Consider the following 23,645-nt stretch of genomic DNA (forward strand, 5'->3'; position numbering starts at 1 on the left):
AATTTCACTGAGATGGAATGTCGGTGGAAGGTTAACGAGGAATGTTACATTATCGACCCACACGATCTTTTTGAGTTTATTGATTATTAATCAGGGTTTTCATCTCCATTCAGATTATGAACGTTAAAAATCCCACGGAACAGGTAAAGTCGGTAATCGAACCTCGAACCCTCGTTGAGAGATCAAATTGGATATTCAAGTCAATTATAAAATGTTTCTGGTGGTTTTGTTGTTAAAAAGAAGAATGAGGTTTAAATATCGAGGAGGAAGTTTAGTGATGATTTGATTATAAACAAAAGGAGTGAAAAACACCTCATTAAATTAACAATCAAACACCTCAACAAACATTCAATAAAAACTCCTTTAACTTTCCTTCATCGACAAAAAAACATAAAATTATTTTTTATTTAAATTCCCGTTTTTCGTGTTCAATCAGAATTCCCAAAATACCTCTTCCCATCAGTCCCGTCCCGACCACGAGGATCTCGGTTGGAGGTTCTGTACGAGGTTTACAGGAACAACAACCCGGAAGTTCTTCATCGTCATCTAAATCTTCTTCTTCTTCTTCTTCCTCTTCATCATCTTCTTCTTCTTCTTCTTACTCCTTGTGTTCACTTTTCTCCTTGTTTTCACTGATCTCCACCATTGTATTTGACGGTTTTGTTATATTATAAAACACTCCAAGAATGAGGAATTCAATATTCTCCAACGTTTTATTAAACCGACATCGGAACGTCACAAGGTTTTCACTATACACCTCCTGACCTCTGACCCCGAGTCTTCTTCCTCATCCCTCTCCCTCACGTCCGGTCGATACACAACACCACGTGTTCAGGTGGAGCCCCCGTTGTCCGTCACCTCACATCACGTGGGTTGATTCAGCCTGTCATCCTCCTGAGATCGTCAAAACAAGGACCATCCTGGAAACAAGGGGTCGAACATCACCGGCACAGCCGAACTTCCAGCAATGATGCAACCAGCAGCAATCGGCTGTAATACAAAACCATAAAAATAAATTATTCTCCCGCATTGAAACACAAATTTACAATCCGAACATCAATATCTGCAGCACATGGTTTGTTCACTTGAGTAACCTGGTCCAAAGTACAATCCACATGATTAGTTTACTCGAGTGACCTGGTCCAAAGTACAATCCACATGGTTAGTTTACTCGAGTGACCTGGTCCAAAGTACAATCCACATAATTGGTTCACTCGAGTGACCTGGTCCAAAGTACAATCCACATAATTAGTTCACTCGAGTGACCTGGTCCAAAGTACAATCCACATGGTGAGTTCACTCGAGTGACCTGGTCCAAAGTACAATCCACATGGTGAGTTCACTCGAGTGACCTGGTCCAAAGTACAATCCACATAATTAGTTCACTCGAGTGACCTGGTCCAAAGTACAATCCACAAGATGTTACTGGACTCCACAAACTGACATGTTCCTATTGAGATATAACTTCAACAACAAGGGAAAACAAACATTTCCTTTCCCATGTCCCTGTAAAAACATGGTTTTGGTTTTACACTAAATTCCTGTTTCACTCCCACATGCCGGAGTGAGTGATCCAAAGATTCTTACTCAAACAAAAAATATACATATATTTATTTTTATTTTCTTGAAATTTCCTGAGATGAGATTTCGGCCAACTCCATCAGTCCACGTCAGTGTTCATTTCCATTAATGTCAAGGTCATCAGTATGTAATTAATAAACATTGGGTACATGGGATTTAAACTTCAATTCACTGCATCATGAGCCAGAGGTTCAGATGAAAACACCAACAGGCCAAGCAAATACTGTGTTGGGCCAAGGGTTTTATAAACAAAGGTGTAAATTGATGAAGTGATGAATCCAGAAAACCTGCAGCACCAGAAACATTTGCATGGAATTAATTAATGTGATTAATCACATATTATAACTGATAATGTCGTGTAACTTGCCGCCTGGTTATACTGTTGCGGTGTCGGGTTTCGCTGGTGATAACGGCCGGAAGACGGAGCAGTCGGGCCGTCCCCAACGATATCCGGAATTGAAGGTCGTAACCCTTGGATAACTCCAAAGTTCACGGGTCCCTTAGAGGACCGTGGACGCCAATATTTTGACGGCGTGGGGTAGGGTTAATTGTCCAATTCCAATACACCAAAGTACCCACGTCGTCTAACTACCGGGGAAACCACACCCTCAGCCAACTCTGTCCGAAATGATTCGCATTTACCGACTCGTGTCCGGCGTAACCGAGCGAAAATTTCCAGAGCCGCGCCAGTCCAAATGACAACTTATGGCACAAACGGCCTCAATATTTCTCGAGCCTGAACCATGCTGGGTCAATGATAGAAACGACAGGCAATGAACTGGAACATTTAACAGATATTTATTTCCAAGGGAGGGAGACATAGAGCAAGGTTACCACGAAGAAAAATGCAATGTACAATGAGCAATCAACACTTGTACAATTTCTACCTAATAGATTGGTGCCACACACACACACACACACACACACACACACACACACACACACACACACACACACACACACACACACACACACACACACACACACACACACACACACACACACACACACACACACACACACACACACACACACACACACACACAGCCGGCCGGCCGGAATTCAGACCTCCAGCCTGGGAGGATCGGCGAACTGGAGGGTCAGAGTTCTGCTGGTACCTGGCCGCGTTCGCACGGCTTGCCGACCTGTCCTTGTGAGGTTCGGTATTTTTGTGTAAGGGCTTGGGAAGATCGGATGCTCCAACCAACACGGTGGGATTCAAACCCACACGGACAACCTCGCACCAAGTGCCAAGGAACCAAGATGAAGCGGGAGACGCCAGTCAACACCAAGTCGGAAGATGGCCAGCAGACCAGACAAGATGACCCAGGCAGATCACACCGACAATTATTCAACCGCTCCTGCGAGGTGGGAGGGATCATTCCTGAGGTAACTCTGCCTCCCATTGGACGGGGGGTGTGTCGGTGGCCCGCCCCCCGAAGAGGCTCAGTCGTTGTTTCTGGGCTTCTGGCTTCACATTGGCTGGAGCGCCTCGGCTGTTGTCCTCGCTCTTTGTCCAATGGCTGGAGGAAACACTCCCTGCCCTTCTTCGGAGCAGAGCCTCGATCTGAGGCGATGGAGGCTCCGCCCATGCTTTCAGCCAAAAACATGGAGAGAATGGAGTCGGTGTGCGAAGGTTTGGTTGGGTGGCGGAACGAAGCGGGATGTTGTTGTTCGGGAATACAAAAAAAAAACTAACAACAAAATAACTCGCAGCGCACACATGTAATTCCCGTCAGACACAGGACGTCAGACACGTCAGACAACGAAATAACTGAACTGTGGGGACTCTGGCTGTTGTGTGCAGATGGTTTCCAAATCCGTAACAATACTTGTACAAAGCAGTTAAAAATAAGAACAGCACCCAGTGGAGGGTAAGCCTGAGAGAGGATGAACAGTTTACATTTTGTGTCCCACTGTGAGGCCAGATCTGGATTCAGACCTGAACTAAAATCTAATCGGCTTGTTCTTGTCACTTAACCAACTCATCCATGATGTTTTGTTCCATCCAATCCATCGATAACTTTTTGAGATATCGTGCCATATATCGTTTTTCGTGTCTGTGTCTCTGTCTGTCTCTGTCTCTGTCTCTGTCTCTGTCTCTGTCTCTGTCTCTGTCTCTGTCTCTGTCTCTGTCTCTGTCTCTCTCTCCGTCTCTCTCAACGGTGAAGAATAACTTCAAAAATTATACGATCTGTTTCTGTATCTTTACGAAAATCTTTTCATTTTGTCGGGGTCACACACCCAACCGAAACCTGGTGTTGACTCAGTAGTTCGGGTGACGACTTAGGATCCAATGGTCCTGAATTCAAGCCTCGGTGCCCACTGAATTACTTCCCCAGGGGGTTGACTCAGCCTGCCATCCTTCCGAGGTCAGCAAAATGAGTACCAGCTTGCTGAGATGATAGAGTCATTCGAGTATCCTTCGTCGGAGTGGCGACTCGTCCAGGATTGTGCCCAATAGCCAAGGAAACTGCTTCGGCAGCACCGATGCTCTGTACAGAGTATGGTCCCAATGGATGGATGGATGGACACAAACCAACCTGTTCACCAAATTTCATCCAATTCCATCCACAACTTTTTGAGGTATTCTCTTCGCAGACAGACAGGAGAGAAAAACATAACCTGTGTCCACCTTCAGTGGTGGAGGTAATGAGTATATTGTGAATGAAGTTAAAGGAGTTAACTCCTGAAAGGAGTTAACACTTGGTGAGTCTGGTGCCTTATTGGTCTTGGTATTATTGGTTCTTATTCATATTCTAGGGGGTTAATAGGAGGGGAAGGACCCCAATTCCCTCGACGTAAACGTGTCTGACAGCGCCATTCCCAGTGGGAGATGGCATTACAAATCCTGAAATATTCCAATTCTCGGGAAATTATCCCATCTGCAAGGAATGCTTTGTTGATGATAACAAGGAATGACTTGTGATGGGCTAATTATAATATAAGTTCGTATTCATACTCCCACTCCTGCTTCATTAATGGCGACAATTATTTGCACCTTCATGTGGGACTGACCGGGGAAAGTTTTTGGCCAAGGTCTTTCACAAAGCAGCGAGTAAAGTCTGAGTTCCGATTGAAGGTGGCAAGAATTTGTAATCTGTTCGGGCTGACAATAGAAACTTTCATGTTCTGTTTTAACAAAACTGCGGGAATTTTAATGTCCAACAATGATTGCTGGAAGAAGGGATGCCAGGCTTAATGTCCATCAGAAAGATGGTGCACATTGCGATGCAATGCCCTCCTGACAAAGCATCCCTTCAACAGATTAGAGTCAGGTCGGGAATCAACTCAGACAAGACAATTATTAGTTTCCCACACACACAATCGTGGTTGAGGAACTGGTTCACTTCTGTCTGTCCATCTGCAAATGTAAGTTTATGATCGAGGAATAACTTATCTTCATTTCATTTTAATGTTATATTTTGAAGACAAATCAGAAAACGAACCTGAAGTTTATTACTTTGGCTCTGAATTTGTCCTGATCACACATGTTCAGAGAGGAGTGAGATAATTATTTTCCTCTCTCCACCTGGTAATCAAACAAGATTGAAAATCATTGCAAACAGGAAATTTTCTGTTTTTAAGGACGTTATAAAGGACACAAACAACTGGCACGAAGAACTAATTAAACGTGTTCGATAGGGTGGTGTGCAAGACTGCATCAATGGTGGAAAACTTACACTTTTTTATCAACAACCTTGAAAATCTTTATTTTATTTCAACTCAATTATACACATTTACAATGTTAAATACAAATTGCCTTTTTAGCACTTTAAAACCCCTTCTGTTTCAGGGTACTTGGACAAAATATTCCGGCATTTTACGTCGTCACGACAATTAAATTTGAGGCAGATCCCACCCATGCTCTTGTTGTGATATAATTGTTGTTGTTACTGTGAATAATTCAGTTCTTCTCTTTCCGAGTCTGAAACCATTTATTAATAGCACACATCAAATAAAAATAACAACCACCATGCGCATGGGAAAAAGGATAACAAGAGAAGTAAAAACAAACACCATCCTCTTTCTGCTCAAATGCACAGAACAATTGTTTTTATATTATTCTGGAGTGAAAATATCTGGCAAGGGACAATGGGGGTGAGGGCTGGCAAGCATGAGAAAGGGAACTGCAGAAATGGTCACTTTGGGAGGGAAGGGGTGATGGACACGCTCAGATCATGACCACAGCCCGGGAAAGCGAGACCGGCCGTGAGATGGAGAGGGAAACAACAAAGTTGAGACAAAATATGAAGAGGCCGAGTGAATGGAGACACAAGCCCACTACTTTGATCATACCTTCCGTTCACCAGTGAGCAACCAGATTCTCAAAATACAACATTCCATTTTGTGCTGTCATATAATCGTCCTTGGACAACAAGGCGTCTGTTGGGATCGCCTTTCGGGAGTTATGTAATAACCACAAGACAATAGGAACCAGCAGCAAAGCGTCCTTCTCTTGAGCAGCAGAGCAGTTTCATTTTAACATTGGAAATACTAATTTGGATATACAGTATGTTTCAATACATTTCATTGAGATAAAGCACATGAGATTTAGTAAGATATCATTTTATCTTGCTTGTACATCATTTACATCACGATGGAGATCAAAAGGCTGCAAAAAGAGATTTTACTGACAGTCAATTTGATTCCAGTACAAAAATAACACCTTATTCTCCACTGATAAAAACAAAGGATAACGAAATTGAGAATACATTTACATAATTAATTTTATTTCTTCCACATTATCCTCACCAGAAGAGAGGGTATTACATTTTGTTTGTCTCATCGTTTGTATTTGTTTATTTGGCCGCACAGAACTTTCATGTTTTTCTCTGCAACCGCTTGTCAGATCGAGACGAAATTTTCACCGTTGGAGCGACGACTCATGAAGAATGCTCAAATGATAATTATGACGTCATTGGTTACGTGGTGTGTCAGCCATATTGAAAAAACGGAAAAACTTTGGACCTCTGTCTCTGAAACCACACCGTGGAAAAAAACTTGAAACAACTCACGTAGCAAGTACTCCTCATGGGAAATGACCGTGATTTTTATCACATCATAGGTGTCCTCATTATGACGTCATAATTGCAGACATCGAACACCACATCCGATCAGTGTGAAAAATTTTAAGCGATATGGTCCACAGAATAAACAAGGACAAATGTGTCCAAGAGCCGCGTCCTAAAGGACGTCGTTCGCTACGAGAGACGCGGCAAAAATTATGTGGACCATATCCACAGACCATATCTCTTGAGATAAAATGGTCCACAGAATAAAAAAAATCGTGACATCATCGGTCACATGATCTGGCAGCCAAACAAAAGTTTCACACATATGATATCGTTATGGATTTCAGAATCCAGTCTGATGAATGCATCCACACATTCAGGTCCTCAGACAGTTATTTCCTTTAATGCATGTTCAGGTTAGCCCCCGCCCCCATGTCTTATGGGATCTTAAATGTGATGCATTGAGAAGGTTTAAGAATAGATGCCTTCTCTTATGGGAAGTTTTTTCTTTACGACAGACACGTTTACACACATTTCTTTCACGAGCTCTGAAGCACACCCTTATATTGTTGAAGATTGGGTGGCGCTTCACAGCACCACCGTCTCAGGGGTTATAAAGCCGGCTAGTTCGGCACAGGTCTCGGGTCACGCGTCTCAGATCACGATACCAAAGTACCCCTGGACCTTGCCAGTTGGGGATATGCAGCCCGGCTACAGACTGGGTTTGATCAGAGACCGATCGAAGTCTGCCGCAGTCCGTAGCCAGTCTCGTTTTAAATACAAATCGAGCGATTGTTCTTCAGCGCAACACAAATAAATTCAAGGCGGCAAATTTCGTATGAATCAGCCAGATTTATTGGGGAAAACATCGGGGAACACGACACAAGCAAATCATTCACAAACGTCATAATTAATCTATTACCCGCTCTTATCTCGGGGGCTACAGATAGGGGTTTCGAAGGGGACCTGAGCAAAATAAACCTTAGGCCTGGACAACATACATACAAGACATGGAGTATTTGGTGGTGCCTCATGGACGAGAGGAAAGGTGTCGAAAGCATGAATGCGGCTCGTGACAAGCCAATGTCAATGGATTTGAGCGCCCAAGCTCGAGCACGCAGAGTGGCAAGATGGCGGAGACGTACTCCTATCGGTACCACTAAGGCACACAGCCTCGGTGCGCCCAGCCCTATAAGGTCGACGGCACAAGAGCGAAAGATATATGGTGTGTTCCAGTTGGTTCTTCACAATGTCCAGTATGCAAATCCAGGCCTGGCTTGTACTCCAGACTCGGCCAAATCTGGGTGATGGACTCTGCAGGTGGATCGATGGGATGAAAAGACGTGTCGAGCCGTGCAGGGAGCAAGGACAGTCAGAGGCCCAGTGGCTGGACACAGGATGAACCTGGGGACGACCTGCACGCTGGTTCCATGGCCAAGGAAGAACAGCTCGTCGAGTCACTCCTCATGAAGCAGATCGCAGACTCGAAAAAGCAGTTCCTCTTGCCTTCTGGGGCAGGCCTTTCGGACCGCCTCCGGGGACACATGATTGGTCCATCGTTCGAGTTTGCAGCAGCTCTCCGCCAATGGGTTGTTGGCACGTCTGGTTGACTGGCTCTATCAGGACACCAGGTGGGGGCTGGCCAGGCGGGGCAGGGGGGGGAGGGGAGAGGGAAGGAAAAAGAAGGCGCCTCTCGGTATACCACCACTCTACGAACATTGGACAGCCTGCTACACCTTCCGACACACATCAAACGTCCACTTACCAAACAACCTGGCTAAACATGCATTTAAGGGGGATCTGGGCTCATCCTATATTTAATAACCGACTCAGGGACCATTTCAGCAAACTTCCCCGACCTTTCTCCCAAGGCTCTCCCGAGCCTCATTTTGGGGCAGCCCACGGACATGGCCCTGTCTAACGTGGAGCACAAATCTCCCATTTACTCAAAGGCCTTAGTTATTTTATAACTTGGTTTATGGATCCGCCGACGGTATATTTGCCGAAATGAAATATAAATATAAAACACATTTTAGCCTTTTATATTTCTGCATTTTCCGCCGAAGTGCAAAAGTTTCAAAACCCGAAATGTAAACGTCGGCATTTATTCTCAAAATACAATTTTGTGCGTGCACGCCAAAATGCCGAGTCACCTTCAACCAAACTGTGCAGTCGTCTTCGGTGATGGCGTCTGAGCAGTTGCCAGCGTGGTTCAGATTGACTGCAGTTTCTGGGGCGAAAGTGATTGTTAAGAAGTATGTCAGCGGTATAATTTAGAGTGTGACTGTATTGGTGATTTACTCACACAATATCTTGATGACGAATATTCTGGCCGAACGATTGCATCAATTCAGTGCAGCAGCAGGGATGACTCACAGGCAACTCTCGATCGTGCTGATTTTGTTTCCATCGAAAGTTGTACACCGCTGTTCGTATTGAAAGATTTCGGAACCAAGTACGTCAAAGTTTCCCTGCGAGATGCTTATATTCAGCCTTCAACGGACAAGAAATCAGCCTTTGATGTGCTCATGTGGATGGGGAGACGGTACGATCAGATGCCCACTGAAAAGTAAGAGCTGGTTATGGCTCTGATTGACCGTTTTGAGTGTGTTGACTCCTCGTAGACACCATTTTTTAATCATATCCAGCACTATGCACGAAAGGGGTCACATCTCAATTGGGATTGTGGTCCATCCACTCCTTTTCTCCAGCGTTCGCGGAAGTCAGGTAAAAGCCAATCGGGGAAGCGGCCTCCCCCTCTTCTCCAGGGTTTGAGGAAATCAAGTAAACCCCAATCGGGGGAGCGGCCTCCCCCTCTTCTCTCTAACTGCCTGAAGACAAAAAAACCACACTCAGCTCGCCGAACCCTTCGTGTCCTCAGAGAGGTTTGAAGACCAAGTGACACTTGCGGTGTCGCTGCTGGCCACTTCCTGTTCTAAAATGGGTACGGGGAGTATGTGACACATGCCAGTGCCACTTGCTACTCATCTGCGCTCCACCCTGAAGTTCCTGTGAGGCTGAGAGAGAAATTAAAGTCCAATTTCTAAAGCCTGCTCATGGATGCAGCACCTCGAATTCTGGAAGAACCCATGTGGGGCTGTCCACTATGATTTCCATCCCCTGTGTCAAGTTCTGTCCTGGTGGCACTTCCATTCCCCTTGCACCTCTAACCTATTTCCGACGTCACCACTCATTCTACGCTCAGGACTCGCACACAAAACAGGCTCCACACATTCCAAGGTTGTGTTCAGGTCAGGTCAGGTATGGGAGCATGTGCCAGAACAGCGCGTCGCTGCGTCCACTTTCCGCCGGTACTCCAGGGGCCTCCGTCTGGCCATCCCCCAGGCAGATGCCAGGCCCATCCCCATCTCCTTGAGATGATGGTCAACCTGCTGCAACCATGAGGCACGTGGTCGGCCCACTGGCCTCCTCCACTCATGAGACTCCTCGAGAGAATCTGGTGAGCAGGATCAGCGTCAGGAAAGCGAGCCACATGTCCAAACAGCCGCAGCTGACGCTCACGGACTATGCAGGTAACAAATCTCATCCGAGTCTCTCTCAGCAACCGCTCGTTGGACACAAAATCCGACCAGCGATAGCCAAGGATTCTCCGAAGAGACCTGGTACCAAAGGAATTAAGTCTCCGTCTCAGATCCTTGGTCAAAGTCCAAGTCTCGCACCCATAGAGCAAGACTGGAAGTACCAAGGACCTGAAGACTCGGACTTTCGTCCTCCCGCACAGGTACCGGCAGCGCCACACCCCATGATCCAGTGAATCCATGACTCTGCGTCCGACCCAGACGTCTATTGACCTCCGGCTCACAACCTGCGGAGACATGAATATCACTGCCAAGGTAAGTGAATCTATCCACGACCTCAACATCCTCACCACAAACAGACACAGACAGGACAGCAGCATCCAAGATGTCACCGAAAGCCTGGATCTTTGTTTTGACCCAAGAAATCCGTAATCCCAACGGCTCCGACTCCTCATTCAGCACCTCGAGGGCCCCCAAGAGGATGTCTAAAGTCTCCGCAAAGATGACTGCATCATCTGCAAAATCAAGGTCCGAGATCTTGACATTGCCAAACGATGCACCGCAACTTGATCTCTCCGACATCCTCCCAAAAATCCAGTCCATACAAGTGCTGAAAAGTGTGGGGGCAAGTACACATCCCTGACGAACTCCAGTAACAACTGGAAATAAGTCAGAGGCGGTACCACCACACTTCACAGCACTCTCAGTACCAGAGTAGAGTTCAGACATCAGATCGATCAGCTTCGGTGGCACCCCACGAAGACCAAGAATCCTCCAGAGGACATCCCGATTCACTGAATCGAACGCTTTACAGAGATCAACATAGGCTGCAAGCAGCCCCTGCCGAAACTCTCGTCTGCGTTCAGTGAGGACACGAAGAGCAAGGATACGGTCAATCGTTGACCTCTTTGGTGTAAAGCCTGACTGCTCTGGACGCTGGTGCTCAAGCAGATGGTGGCGAACCCTATCAAGAATTATCCGAGCAAAGACCTTGCGCGGCACTGAGAGCAGCGTCACCCTCGGTAGTTGTTGCAGTCTTGGCGATCACCCTTCCCTTTCCAGAGAGGGACAACAAGGCCCCTCTTCCAGTCAGTTGGGATGATGCCTGTGTTCCAGGAAGAGCACAAAACTGCATGCAACGACGCGAGTGCAGCATTTCCACCCAGCCTTGAGAAGTTCAGCATGGATGCCACAGATCCCTGGGAGCTTTGCCCCGTTTCAACTGGTTCACCGCAGCCCGTGTTTCCACAAGCGATGGTGGACCACAGTTGATTCGAGGGTCAGCAACAGGGATTGTAACACCCTTTGACGTCCAACTCGACAGCTGGGGGATCAGCCTGGTACAACCGCTCAAAGTAACCGGCCCAGCGGGCCTTCACTTCAGACTCCTCTGTCAAGAGCCTACCACTTCTGCTCGAACTGCAGTGCTCCGAGGGATGGGCTTGGATGAACGCAATGCGCGAATTCCCCTGTAAGCTGGACGAGAATCACCTGTCCACAGGTGATGCTCTACCCCCTCACAGATTCCTCGCACATAGGCCTCCTTGTCCACCCTCAGTGCACGTACAGTTTTACGCCTCAGCTCCCTGAACAGCTCAGCTCTGCCATTCAGCCTGGCCCTGCGACTCTGGTCAATGGTATCCAGTGTCCCTTGAGAGACAAAATTGTTTCTTTGCCCTGCGGTGAACTCCAAGGCATCCACCGGCAACATCAAGGACGGTGGTCTTGAAGGTGCTCCACAACTCTTCAGGACCCCCCAAAGCACCCAGACCCCCCCAAGTGTCCACTCAGCCTGTTCGCAAACTCCTCAGCTACTCTCTCATCCCTGAGCTTGGCAACATCCAGCCTAGGCTGGGATGGTACCATTCTCCAGGATTTAAGGTGCAGCTTTGGAGTTGCTACAACAAGCCTGTGGTCAGTATTGAGGAACTGAGCACTCCGGTAGACCCTGCAGTTCTGGATCATCCTCCAACGACCGTCAATGAGGACATGGTCAATCTCCTTTGCCACACCGCCAGCGTTGGAATACCAAGTCCAGCGATGAGCTTGCGGGCGCTGAAACCATGAACCAGCCACCCTAAGTCCATGACTTCTTGCAAAGTCAAGGAACTTAGTGCTATTCTGGTTCATAGTTCCTGACCCATGGGGACCAACACACACCTCATAACCATCCCTATCAGTTCCAGTCGATGCATTGAAATCCCCCAAGACTAGAAGTGTATCTCGTCTGGGGCACTGATCAACCACAGACTCGAGTGTGGCGTAGAATGCATCCTTCACGGTAAGATCACTCGCCTCAGTCGGAGCATAAATAGAGACCAGGGAAATGACACCTAAGGAGTGACGAATCCTTAATCTCATAATACGCTCGTTGACCGGTGTTACCTCAATTATCATTGGGGTCAGCTTATTGGACACAGCTACAGCAACTCCTTGGGTATGGTAACCATCAGAGCGACCAGACCACAAGTAGGTGTAACCACCCACCATTATCTCGCCGCAATCCGGTCTCCGAACCTCAGAGAGAGCTGCAATCCCGATGTCCAAACGCTTGAGCTCAGATGATAACAGAGACAGGTGATCATCCTCTTAGGGATAGGACATTCCAGGCACCCACCCGAAGGGACCGCCTCAGATTAACCCAAGGAGACCGCCGTCTGGTGGACGACACCTCAGCACCACTCCGACACACTCTCCCGCAATCTGACCCAGGGATGTTACCCCGTGGTTTCCCTCCTATCAAAGATTGGGGGTCCCGAAGGCTTTGCCCCAATCCCATCATCCGGTGAGCTGCCCTGCGAAGGGAAGCTGCACAGGAGGTACTCCCACGGAGTGGGTTTTCAGATTTTTTAGCGTTTTTGCGTTTTGCGGAATGAAGCGTTTTACGGTGGCTGGAGTGCAAATCCTGCCACAAACCTCCTAATAAGAAGTAACCCAACTGCAGGAGGACGTCCGCAGACACAGTTGGGCACTAGATATGGATGGCCGTTGGCTCACAAGGAGCTCCTCCGCCCTTTGACAGGTTTTGTTTTTAATCCTGCTGGGTGTCCATATCCAAACACCCTCCTCACCAGAAAACCTGGTGGGGGAGACGGTTTAGTCGCCGACAACCCGACCATGGAACAGGTTAGTACAGGTTTACATGGTACCTGTAGCAGGTCACAGATCGAACCTGACCTGACACACATGTGTTCACACTCCACACATTCAACCTTGCCTGCGTACTGACCAACTGCCTCGCATTCCAGGGCGACATTCCCGATCACCACATGAGTACACACACATATTTTGGCCTTGGCAGCACACACCGGTGCTGTCGTCTGGACTGGGGGCTCACAGCATTCATTCGCAGGCATTCCACACACACATTCAGGAGTCACGCATACATGCACCTCATCGGACAGAGTCTCTTCATTAACATAAAATCCAATTCCTACATTAAGTTCATCATCCGCACCATGTATGCATGTGCCCACGTACCTGCTTTGTTTCAGAGTCACCTCGGTCCGGTTGCTTCTCTCCAGCAGGTTGCTCATCATCGATTCGCCACACTCCTCTGGGGCTGTCAGGTCCACATGCAGAACCTGCTCAAAATGTGTTCCATTCGTCAACAACCCTGTATGCTCCCTCAATGTCTCCATCACCAGGATTTGCTCAAATTGGGGTATCATCCGACGAGTGATGTCAAGCAAGTCCCGCACCACTAACATTCCTCCCTGTGGTGATGTCACACATCCCATATTATTGTGCTGTCTGACTTCCTGGCTCCACTTTCTTTTCCATTTGAGTCGTTCTTCCTCTCCGAGCCTTTTTAGTTGTTCGTTATCTTTCCGGAGTTTTTCCATCTCCGTGGACTCCAACCTTGCTCTCTCCTTTCGTTGGTTAATTTCACATTCATATTCTTTTTGTTTCCTATCCCACCGTCTCTCATGTTTTTCATTCTCCAATCTCGTCGTTTCTCTCAATTGGTTAATTTCCCTTTCCTGCCTCATTCCTTGTTCGTTTAGTATCTCCGCGTACTCCAGCCTTGCTCTCTCCTTTAGTTGGTCAATTTCACATTCATATTCTTTTTGTTTCCTATCCCACCGTCTCTCATGTTCCCCATTCTCCAATCTCGTCGTTTCTTTCAATTAGTTAATTTCCCTTTCCTGCTTCATTCCTTGTTCTTTTACTATCTCCGCGTACTCCAGCCTTGCTCTCTCCTTTAGTTGGTCAATTTCACATTCATATTCTTTTTGTTTCCTATCCCACCGTCTCTCATGTTCCCCATTCTCCAATCTCGTCGTTTCTTTCAATTAGTTAATTTCCCTTTCCTGCTTCATTCCTTGTTCTTTTACTATCTCCGCGTACTCCAACCTTGCTCTCTCCTTTAGTTGGTCAATTTCAAATTCATGTTTTTTTTGTTTCCTATCCCACTGTCTCTCATGTTCTTCATTCTCCAATCTCATCATTTCCCTCAACGAATTGATTTCCCTTTCCTGCTTCATTCGTTGTTCTTTCACTTCTCTTTCTTCCATCTCATTCTTTAATCTTGCTTGGCTTCCAACTGTTCAATCTGCACAGTGTAGTTCCTTAACGTTTCATTCCCCGTTCTCTTTCTTTCCTCACTTAATATCCTCAGCTCGTTTTGTAATTCCCTCTCTTTGGTTTGGTGTTTCTGTAACTCAGAAGCTTTTTCCCATAATTCCTTTCTCATCTCCGCACCTCTTTCGCATGCTTCCTCCCTCATTTCTTCCATTCTCTTGCTGTATTCCTCGAGTTCAGTGGTTCTTAACCTTTTCAGAGGCGCCCAACCCGAACAAAAACCACCGTACACTCTCCCAACCCCTCAAATTTGACCAAAAATTACAATTTTAATTCTGACAAAAATGAAAAACAATTGCATCAATATTCAAGAGTATATTTGTATAAAAAGAAGAAAATAAATTCAATTTTAATTGATACAGAAATAAAAATCAAATTGCATCAAAATTCAAAAGTATATTTGGATAATAATAAGAATTGGATCTTAATGCAATTTTTGTTCTTGTGTTTTTTGAGGCGATCAGGGAAATGTGTGGCTTTGTTTTGGCAAGGGCCACCCTCATATCACTTTCACATGCAAGTCTGCTCCTTTTCTTTGTTTTGATGTCCACCAGATTCGAAAATGCATGCTCACAGAGATACATGGTAACGAACGGCGTGAGGATCTCACGGGCAATTTTAGCGATGAGAGGATACCCTAACATTTGGCGGCAACAAAACGTTGAGAGCATTGTTGTGCTGAAGAGTTGTTGTTGAGTCTGGCTCTGCTGGCGTTTGATGAGGTCGTCGAGGTATTGATCATTGACATCTGCCGTTCCAACGCCAAAAGTAAATGGCTGTCTCACCCATGCTGGGTGTTGTGCTTGGTCAGGGGAATATCCATCGAATGACTTTCCCAGCTCATCCAAGTGTGTGGCAATCGCATGCTTCAGTTCCCTTGGTATAGCAGTGCCTCCAACTTCAGAATCATCTGCAATTCCGCTCACGCACTCGTCCTTTAGCGGAAAGTTCGCGAAGTTGTCTTTCTCTGTTGGTCACCTCCACAACAGTAACTTCTTTTGAAAAGCGCTCAGCTTTTCTTCAGCTTCGATGACATTCACTCCACCCGCCCTGCATCTGGCAATTGAGATGATTGAGTGTGTCGAAGATGTTAGCCATGTACGCCAAGGCAAGGATGAACTTTGATTCCTCTAAATGAGTTGCATGGCGATGCTGGGGCTCTCGCAGAAACAGGGCTAATTCTACACGCAAGGCAAAAACACGCCTCAGTACCTTCCCTCGTGATAACCACTGAACGTTAGAGTGGTAAAGAAGGACTTCGAATTCAGAGCCAATTTCATTGCACAGCTCTTCGAAGATGCGATGATTCAGAGCACTGCTTCGCAAGTAATTCACAGTTTCAACGACGATTTTCAGAACATCGGCCAGTTCTGGAGGCAGAGTTTTTGATGCCAGCGAATGTCTGTGCAGGACACAATGCGTGACGATGACGTGTGGTGCATCGCCTTCACCAGCGCTCCAAAACTGGAGTTGCGCTCCAGCATGGCTGGAGCCCCGTCCAAGAAAACTGCAGACACCATGTTCCATGAAAGACCGTTGCTTCTGAAGAAGTCGTCCACAAGTTTCTTGGGCAGCCACTGATGCAAAGAACGATATTTTTGCTGCAGCCAGCTTGTCTCGAGAAAGTGTTTTTACAGTGGCGCTAGTGATTGTAGCACATGATGTCTTAGATTTCACGGCACTGTCTGCAAACTTCTTGACATGAGGTAGAAGTTCAAGTGCTCGCTCAACAACTGCAACATTTTCAGTCCATCTCACAGTACAGAATTTCTTTGGAAAAGTTTTGCTGCCAGTAACCTCTGTATATACTGCACGCCGAGCCAGACTATCTTGAAACAGGCGACACATAACCCGAAGATAACCATTTACATTCCATCCACTTGCTTTATGGCCCGTCTGAAATGCACCATGAATGATGTGCAAGCCACATGATCCCATTTCAATTAGTTTTATTTGATCTTCTTCAAGATCTGTGATGACGAGATCAATAAACTTCCAATTTACGGCTGGTCCATCCATAGATACTTGCATTAACTTGCCTAATGGCACCTCCTTTCGTGCTTCTTTAAAACTGCCAAGTACACAGTCAGCAGAAGCATGACCCATGAAGGTTGAATCAAAATATCATGAGCACACCCTATATTTAAGAAATATACCATATCTTCTTTCAGAAAATATTTCTAACAGTGGACTTTTGTTGTGACACCAGCATCAAACCTGAACTTGTCGCTGACAATGCACATAACTGTTCTGAAGTTCCAGATTATGATTATTGAACTGTACTTTATACATGTTACAAGTCATTTATGTTATACACTGAACTCCTGAGCTCAACGAAAGGGTGCAACTGCTATCTATAAACAGCTTCAGCTCCTCAAATCACACAAAGACATGGTAAAAATCTTTGTTTCTGTCATTGAATGGGGCACACCTCTCATGGCTGAAATACAAAGATAAAGTTGATACTGCCAACTGTACAGCTCTGACTTTCATGAAAAGAGCAATAAAGAAAACTTTTATCATCATGAACAAAATAATTGACTGGGTGGAAAGGGAACTAATTAAAATCATAAAGCACTAATCACACATTTCCCTGACAAACAAAAAAAATCCCTGACTTTCCCTGACCAACCTCAATTCCCTGACTTTCCAGGTCAGTGGGAACCCTGCCTTTGTCCGACCAAAAATGCCACAAACAGTTAGACACGAACCTTCACGAGCAAGACGAGCTCTTAATTCGACACTGTGTGGTCAGGATGATCATCAAAGCAGACTGGACAGTTCAGAGGTCAATTCACTCCATCTGAACAGCCCTGTTGGACACAGATCAATTTATGAATGGGGAATTCTGTTCAGGAAAAGGATAAAGGAGGAATAATGGTGGAAAAACACAAATGCATCTGAAGCATCCCATCCCTCTCCTTTCCACAGATCTAATGTCTCTGTTCCCCATTGTTTTGTCCTGCCCTCTCCACCCATCTTGTCTCCTGCCCCCCCCCCTTGTTGTGCATTCTGTGTGAAAGCTCTCACACGAGCCTCGATAATGAACACAAAAAGAGAGCTCACCACCCCAACCATGAAGCCAACACCCTAAAAAATGAGCCAAAATGATCCTTAAAAGTTAAAGTTGCAATAAATACATTCGTCCACCAGCAAAGAGGGAACCTGAAACCAAAATGATGTTTAAGTCCTTCTTCACTCCTCGTGATCCTGGAGACCTGAAGCAAAGGGTCCCTGATCCTAACATAACCCACCAGATGTTCTTCGATTCCAGATCGTACAGCGCTAAGTTTACAGCACTGATCAACACCTTCGGACCCAAAGGCACAGGGCATTGAGCATCAACCTCTTGGAGCACCTCGCTTATGCACCAACTAAGAATCAGGAGGCACCTTTCCGTTGCTCGTACTACGATTCAAAATCAGCGGAGCGGCTCGACAAGCCCCTCGAATGTTCGAATGCCCAGATAAAAACATTCAAACCTGGCACGGATTTCCCACAATTCAGCTTTCCAGGCACAGATTACCACAACCTGGTTTTAATCCAGATGTTGCATCGCGAATCTTCCAATAAATGACTCAACTCACTTACCTCTGAGTGGCATCACCCAGTTGGGTCAGAGCCAAGGCACATGACTTTATTGAATGCAGGACACAGCGAAAGTGTCAGGAAAGGGAATCTGTAGCGGTCCCCTTACCTGCTCCTTCAGGTGGCCACCTGTGTCCGCATCACCTCCGCCGACGTTACTTTGACCTCCGCTGCAACCCCCCCACCACACCCCTCGTCCCTGGGATGTTCTGAGCCATACTCACTGTGTCAATTTATTTGGGGCAATCACCGGAACCTTCAGTGAAATTGAACATCACTCCAGATCTCGTGAGAGTTGAATCATTTATTTACGTGTACACGGAAACAAATGCACAGATCAACACCAAGATGAGATGCTGTGAACTTCCTTCACGCCGTTCTGTTTTCCAAGCCGATCATCTTTCGAGCAAAATTATTTACATAAAAAGAGTGAAGGAGGGGGCATGCGTTACACAAAGAACAGTACTTGTTATAAAACTTACTGACATCTCAATGGCCTGTGAAGTAAGATTTTTTCAAAGCTGAGAACATTCCAGCCTCAAGGTAAAAGGTGGGGTGGTCTGATAATGCACAGCTGTTTGCAGTATTTCGTGATCACAGTATTCTAAAGGAAGAGGGATTGGGAACTGACAAAGAAACATTGTGAGACATGGGGCCCATGGTACAATACTTGACAAGATAGGGGTGTATATTGGCAAGCAACCCAAACAACCCTGAGCTTTGCAGCTGCGAGCTGATCAGCCAAACATTCCAACCTGCCCGGTTACTGGGCGAGTGGGTTTTAAAACACACTTCCATGATTCTTCTTGGTGAACAACACCACACAAGATGACAAAATAACTTTAGTTAATTACAATGTTTTGTAGTAGATGAGACCTTTACAAGCATTTAAAAGCACACAAGAGGAAATGAGTATCAATTGATTACCGAACATGACAGAAAATTGTTGGTGCAGAATATTCTACATTTCACGACTGAATTAATTATTTTTCTTCCACAATCCCACTTCAAGTGTGAAATATGTTTCCTTTGTTGGATTGCATGTTTGAATTGACCACGCTTATGGCGTGATATGTTTCTTCAATATCATTGATTTTTTGCCTGTAATTACTGTAATGTTCATATTGAGACAAAAATACTGTACAAATTTCTCACAGCATTATAACATTGCTTGTTCCGAGTCTGGATATACCACCTGATGCATTCAGTTACATTCAATAAAAACAAGCAGTGTCATGACTCACGTGTGTTGTACATCATTTATTGGAGAAGAATTTTACTATTCCCGTTCTTGGTTGATTTACTGCAATATTTTTATTGTTCAACTACAGAATAATTGCAGTCATAAATCTGATTGGAATGTCCATTTGTCCATAAACCATCATGTCTTTTTAGGTGAACACAGGAATTAATGACTGGAGAGAGTTTATCGAAATTGTTCAATGACGAGTCGATTGCATCAGTCATATATTTACTCTTCAACTATAGTTCATGGTGACAGCATCTAACATTGAACACGTGAAAGTATTTCCCTGAAGTTTGTGATCTAAATTATCAAGGAATGCATTTTGACAGAGTTTTCATTTTATCTTTGGGGTTTTTCATCATTCTTCACCTGCAATGCTCAATAAACTGTTGAAGCAAGACAAGTTGTTCTGATTTCACCTTATACATTTATTTTTTTTAAACTGCTGAACTTCAAAGCTAAATCTCACTTGGCTGCACTTAGATTAGTTGAGCCAAAACCAAAAAAAGAGGCCTGGAAAAGGATTTTAAAATATTTTCTTCTTCCAAGCTGGCATTCGCCATAGTTTGTGAAAGCACGGGATCCTTCGTTTTCGAATTCTTCCACACATCAGCAATGTCATGGAATCCATCATCGCAGTTGACATAAAATCACACCCTCAATCCAAAAGCCTCATCTCAAATCATCAATTTGGATTCAGACCAGGTTACTCCAACTTGGACATGCTGCTTTGACTCTTTCAACAATAGATGGAGGCCTTCAATATCAGACATATCAAAGCCGACTTTCTGGGAATATCTTGAGCTTTCAATATGGTCTGGCATCCCACATTCTCTCCAAACTGTTTGCGCACTCCGCTCATGGATGACTGACTTCCTCCACGCTTGCAGCCAACATGAGGCTCTCAATGGAACTCTTTGTTCTCCTCTCCCTGTCAAAGCTGGACTTCCCCCGATGCAGTGTTCTCAACCCTATCTTATTACTAATCTTCATCAATGATATCCCCAACTCGCTGGAAAATTCTCATTTTCTCTTTGCTGACGTCTCCACTCTCTGCCATGACATCCCTCATCCTTCTGACAGACAGAAGGCTCTTCCCTCCGTTTTGACCTTGACAAAAATCACAAACTGGTTCGACATCTTTCCCTGTTCCCCTTTCTCTCCCCAATGACCATACCACAAACCCATGTACTTTCTAATTAACCCTCTTGAAGAGGTTCAGTCACTCAAACTCTTGGATCTCACTCTGAACCATGATCTCTCTTGGGCAAGCCACATTTCATCGTTGGCCTCCAAATCTAGACTAGCTCCGATCCACCTGCAAGGCTTTCATCCACAGCTTAATGGAGTCCTGCATTTCTGTCTGGGGTGGCTCCCATCTTGCTCTCCTTGAAGCCGTGGAAACAAAGGCTTTCAAGATCATTGGAATTTCTCACGATGAAGCTGAGACGATGGGATCATCACTCCACCATAGCCACCAGGTTGGTGCTCTCCATCTTCTTCCGACTCATTTCTGGTCCTGCACCCTCCACACTCTCCATGCTTCTTCTCTCCGAGGTATGTGCAGGATGCACGCAGTCTTCCAAGCAACCCCTTCAGAGTGAAACAACCCCTTCAGAGTGAAATCCAGAACCAATGCTTACCTCCACTTTTGCATTCATTTTTTCCACACCTGTGGAACCACATTTAACACCGTCTTCAATCTGATTCTTCCCTCCAGGTCTTGATGACACCTGTTCACCACCATCTCAAGTCATCACACATCCAAAAACATGATATTTTCTCCATCCGCTAAACAATCCCCCACCACTTCCAACATTTTGCTAATGCGTCCAACTTGTCCACCCCTGACGTTGTCCCTGACCCCTCATCGTTACCTGCATACCTTATGTCACTCTCCATCTATTTTTCCCCTCCACCCTGCTGATGACGTTCCCCTTTCCACTGTTGTTCCCTTTGTTATGTTGTTTTGTTGTCTTTTTGGTGTCCGAGTTCTTTCTCCATGCACACAAAAAAAAGTTGAGGATTGAAAGAATGTTCTCCTCCTTCTCAGGTGCAAAAGACATTGTGAATGAGTAAATATCAAAAGACAGTTGGTCAGGATTGTCTCACTCACAACGACAAAAACAATCCTTAAAATGATGTTTTCCAAGTTGAAAACTCGGAAGGGAAGATCAGGATTGGACTACCACTCATCCGTTGCCTTTTCTCCTTGTGATAGCTCATCCAATGCTCGAATGAAGTCATTGTGAAGAACACCAGAAATGTGGGATGCTATCCAGACCAGGGCTTTTGAATTTTGGCACCTTGGTGAATGTTTCATAATTTTGTTTGACAATTATCACTTGAGGAATATCCTCTTGATGTTGCTTCTCGTTTCCAAGTTTTGGACCTGTTCCACCTTCTTGTGTTCTTTTCAGTTTTCAACAATCCCTTTCCAAAAGGAGTTCATCATTTTCTGGGTGGAGGGATTGCAACAGTCTGCTTCTGTTTCCTTAGTTTTTGATTGACACTTCTGAGTAAATTTTCAAACTGCTGGACTTTTCTTCTTTCATTTACTTTGTTTGTTTGTTTGAGTTTTTTGGGGCTCTCATTGGTTGTTATCTACTTTGGATTTCAAAAGGTGAGTGGAAGTTCTCCCAGAACTGAAAATCTCCACCTCCTTTTTGGTGAAGGATTATGATTCATAAAACAAACTGTGAAATGTCCTTCTCATACCCTCGTTCCAAGGACTCTTTTCAAAATCTTCACTCCACCACTCACAGCCTCCACTTGAAGCTTGTTTGGAATGATATGCCCAGAGTAACATTCAAGTACTCAGTCAGGGTTTTCCTTGTCATTCCCCTCACTCCGACTCTCACTGGTATAATTTTCATTCCGACTATCACTGGTATAATTTCAGCTTACTTCATTTTTGACGTCGTCTTGACCTCATTTTACAGAACCTGGTATTTTGTCATTTCTCTGATTTCTGTGGCATGTCGTGCAAAGTTATTGGGAACTGAAACCTCAAAGAAAAATGCTGACTTTTCCTTTTTGTGTTTGAGCACGATGTCCGGACGCAGTGCTTGTTTTGTGATGTCCAGACTTCCCGGCATTTTCTTAAAGGCATCAGTTTGGTGTTCTTGATCTTGAGCATTTATGATGACTCGTTCTCCATCCCAATTCATTGCACCTCTTCTTCGCCATTCCAGTGAGCCTTCCTGGTCAATCCCTGTCCTATCAAGTTCCGTTTTAAATCTTCCTGCTCTTTTATCACTCCCATTTGTCCAAGTGTATCTGCTGATATTTCATTTTTTTTTCTTTGCAATCATTGGGGCTGTTTTTGTTTCTGTTTCGTTTTCCTGTGGATTATCCATTATTTACACCTGTTTTTTGAAGTTTGTTGCAAAATGGAATAAGGATCCCTTTTCTCGTTTGTTGTTTTCTTGGTCATGTACAAATCTCATACGATCGTCTGTTGAGCTTTTCACAAACTCCGCTGGTCTGACACACGATGTTCTGTGCACTTGGTTATGCTCCATTCCACAACCTCCTCGTTCCCGTCTCGGTATATACAACCATGGCATGTATTGGTTTTTGTCGAACATCTTGTGAATAGTTCGATGTTTCCTTGTTTTGGTGTCTAAATTGTTTATCTCCAATTGTGGCCAGTTTATAATTGCACAGCCATCTTGGAATACCGGCACTGCAAGTTGGTTTGTTGCTTTGGTTTTGTTCAATGGAGAGAAGGAAGACTTAAAAATTAGTCTTATTCTGCGATGGTACTCTTTGGCGATTATTTTACGCATTTTTTGTGTTGTACCTGGGGCTTCTTTTATTCCGATGTATTGAAAGGATGCTTCGTATTCTCGTTTGTGTATTTTTGTCTGTTCTTTTTGTGTGGATTTTTCGTCTGCTCTCCTGTATGGATCCTCATGTGCTGATTCAAATGGCGTTTGCGAGATAAACTTTTATCACAAATGGAGCATCTGTGAGGACGTTCTCCTGTGTGGGTCCTCATATGTATTTTCAAACTGCCTTTTACAGAGAAACCTTTATCACAGACAGAGCATTTGTGAGGACGCTCTCCTGTGTGGGTCCTCATATGTA

General features: G+C 45.2%; 2 protein-coding genes across 2 annotated transcripts in view; both read right to left on the bottom strand.

Annotated features, from left to right (window-relative positions):
- Window positions 1–16,949, bottom strand: part of LOC147006592 (uncharacterized) — a 96,430-nt gene extending 79,481 nt beyond the window's left edge. Inside the window, exons 1-2 of the mRNA XM_085868472.1 lie at window positions 13,616–16,949; window positions 451–990 (exon numbers count right to left, since the gene is read on the bottom strand). The gene's annotated coding sequence lies outside the window, so the exon portion shown is untranslated. The remainder of the gene's footprint in view (window positions 1–450; window positions 991–13,615) is intronic.
- A 1,644-nt stretch (window positions 16,950–18,593) lies between these two features.
- LOC147006595 (uncharacterized) overlaps window positions 18,594–23,645 on the bottom strand; it is a 23,266-nt gene continuing 18,214 nt past the window's right edge. Inside the window, exon 5 of the mRNA XM_085868468.1 lies at window positions 18,594–23,645. This exon is cut by the window's right edge and continues 900 nt beyond it. Coding sequence (XP_085724594.1) covers window positions 23,371–23,645 — 275 coding nt within the window. The 3' untranslated portion in view covers window positions 18,594–23,370.

Source organism: Eptatretus burgeri, unplaced genomic scaffold (genome assembly GCF_056783735.1).
Source record: "Eptatretus burgeri isolate ZD-2024b unplaced genomic scaffold, Ebu_testis_v1 Ebu_testis_scaffold_3162, whole genome shotgun sequence".
NCBI lineage: Eukaryota > Metazoa > Chordata > Myxini > Myxiniformes > Myxinidae > Eptatretus > Eptatretus burgeri.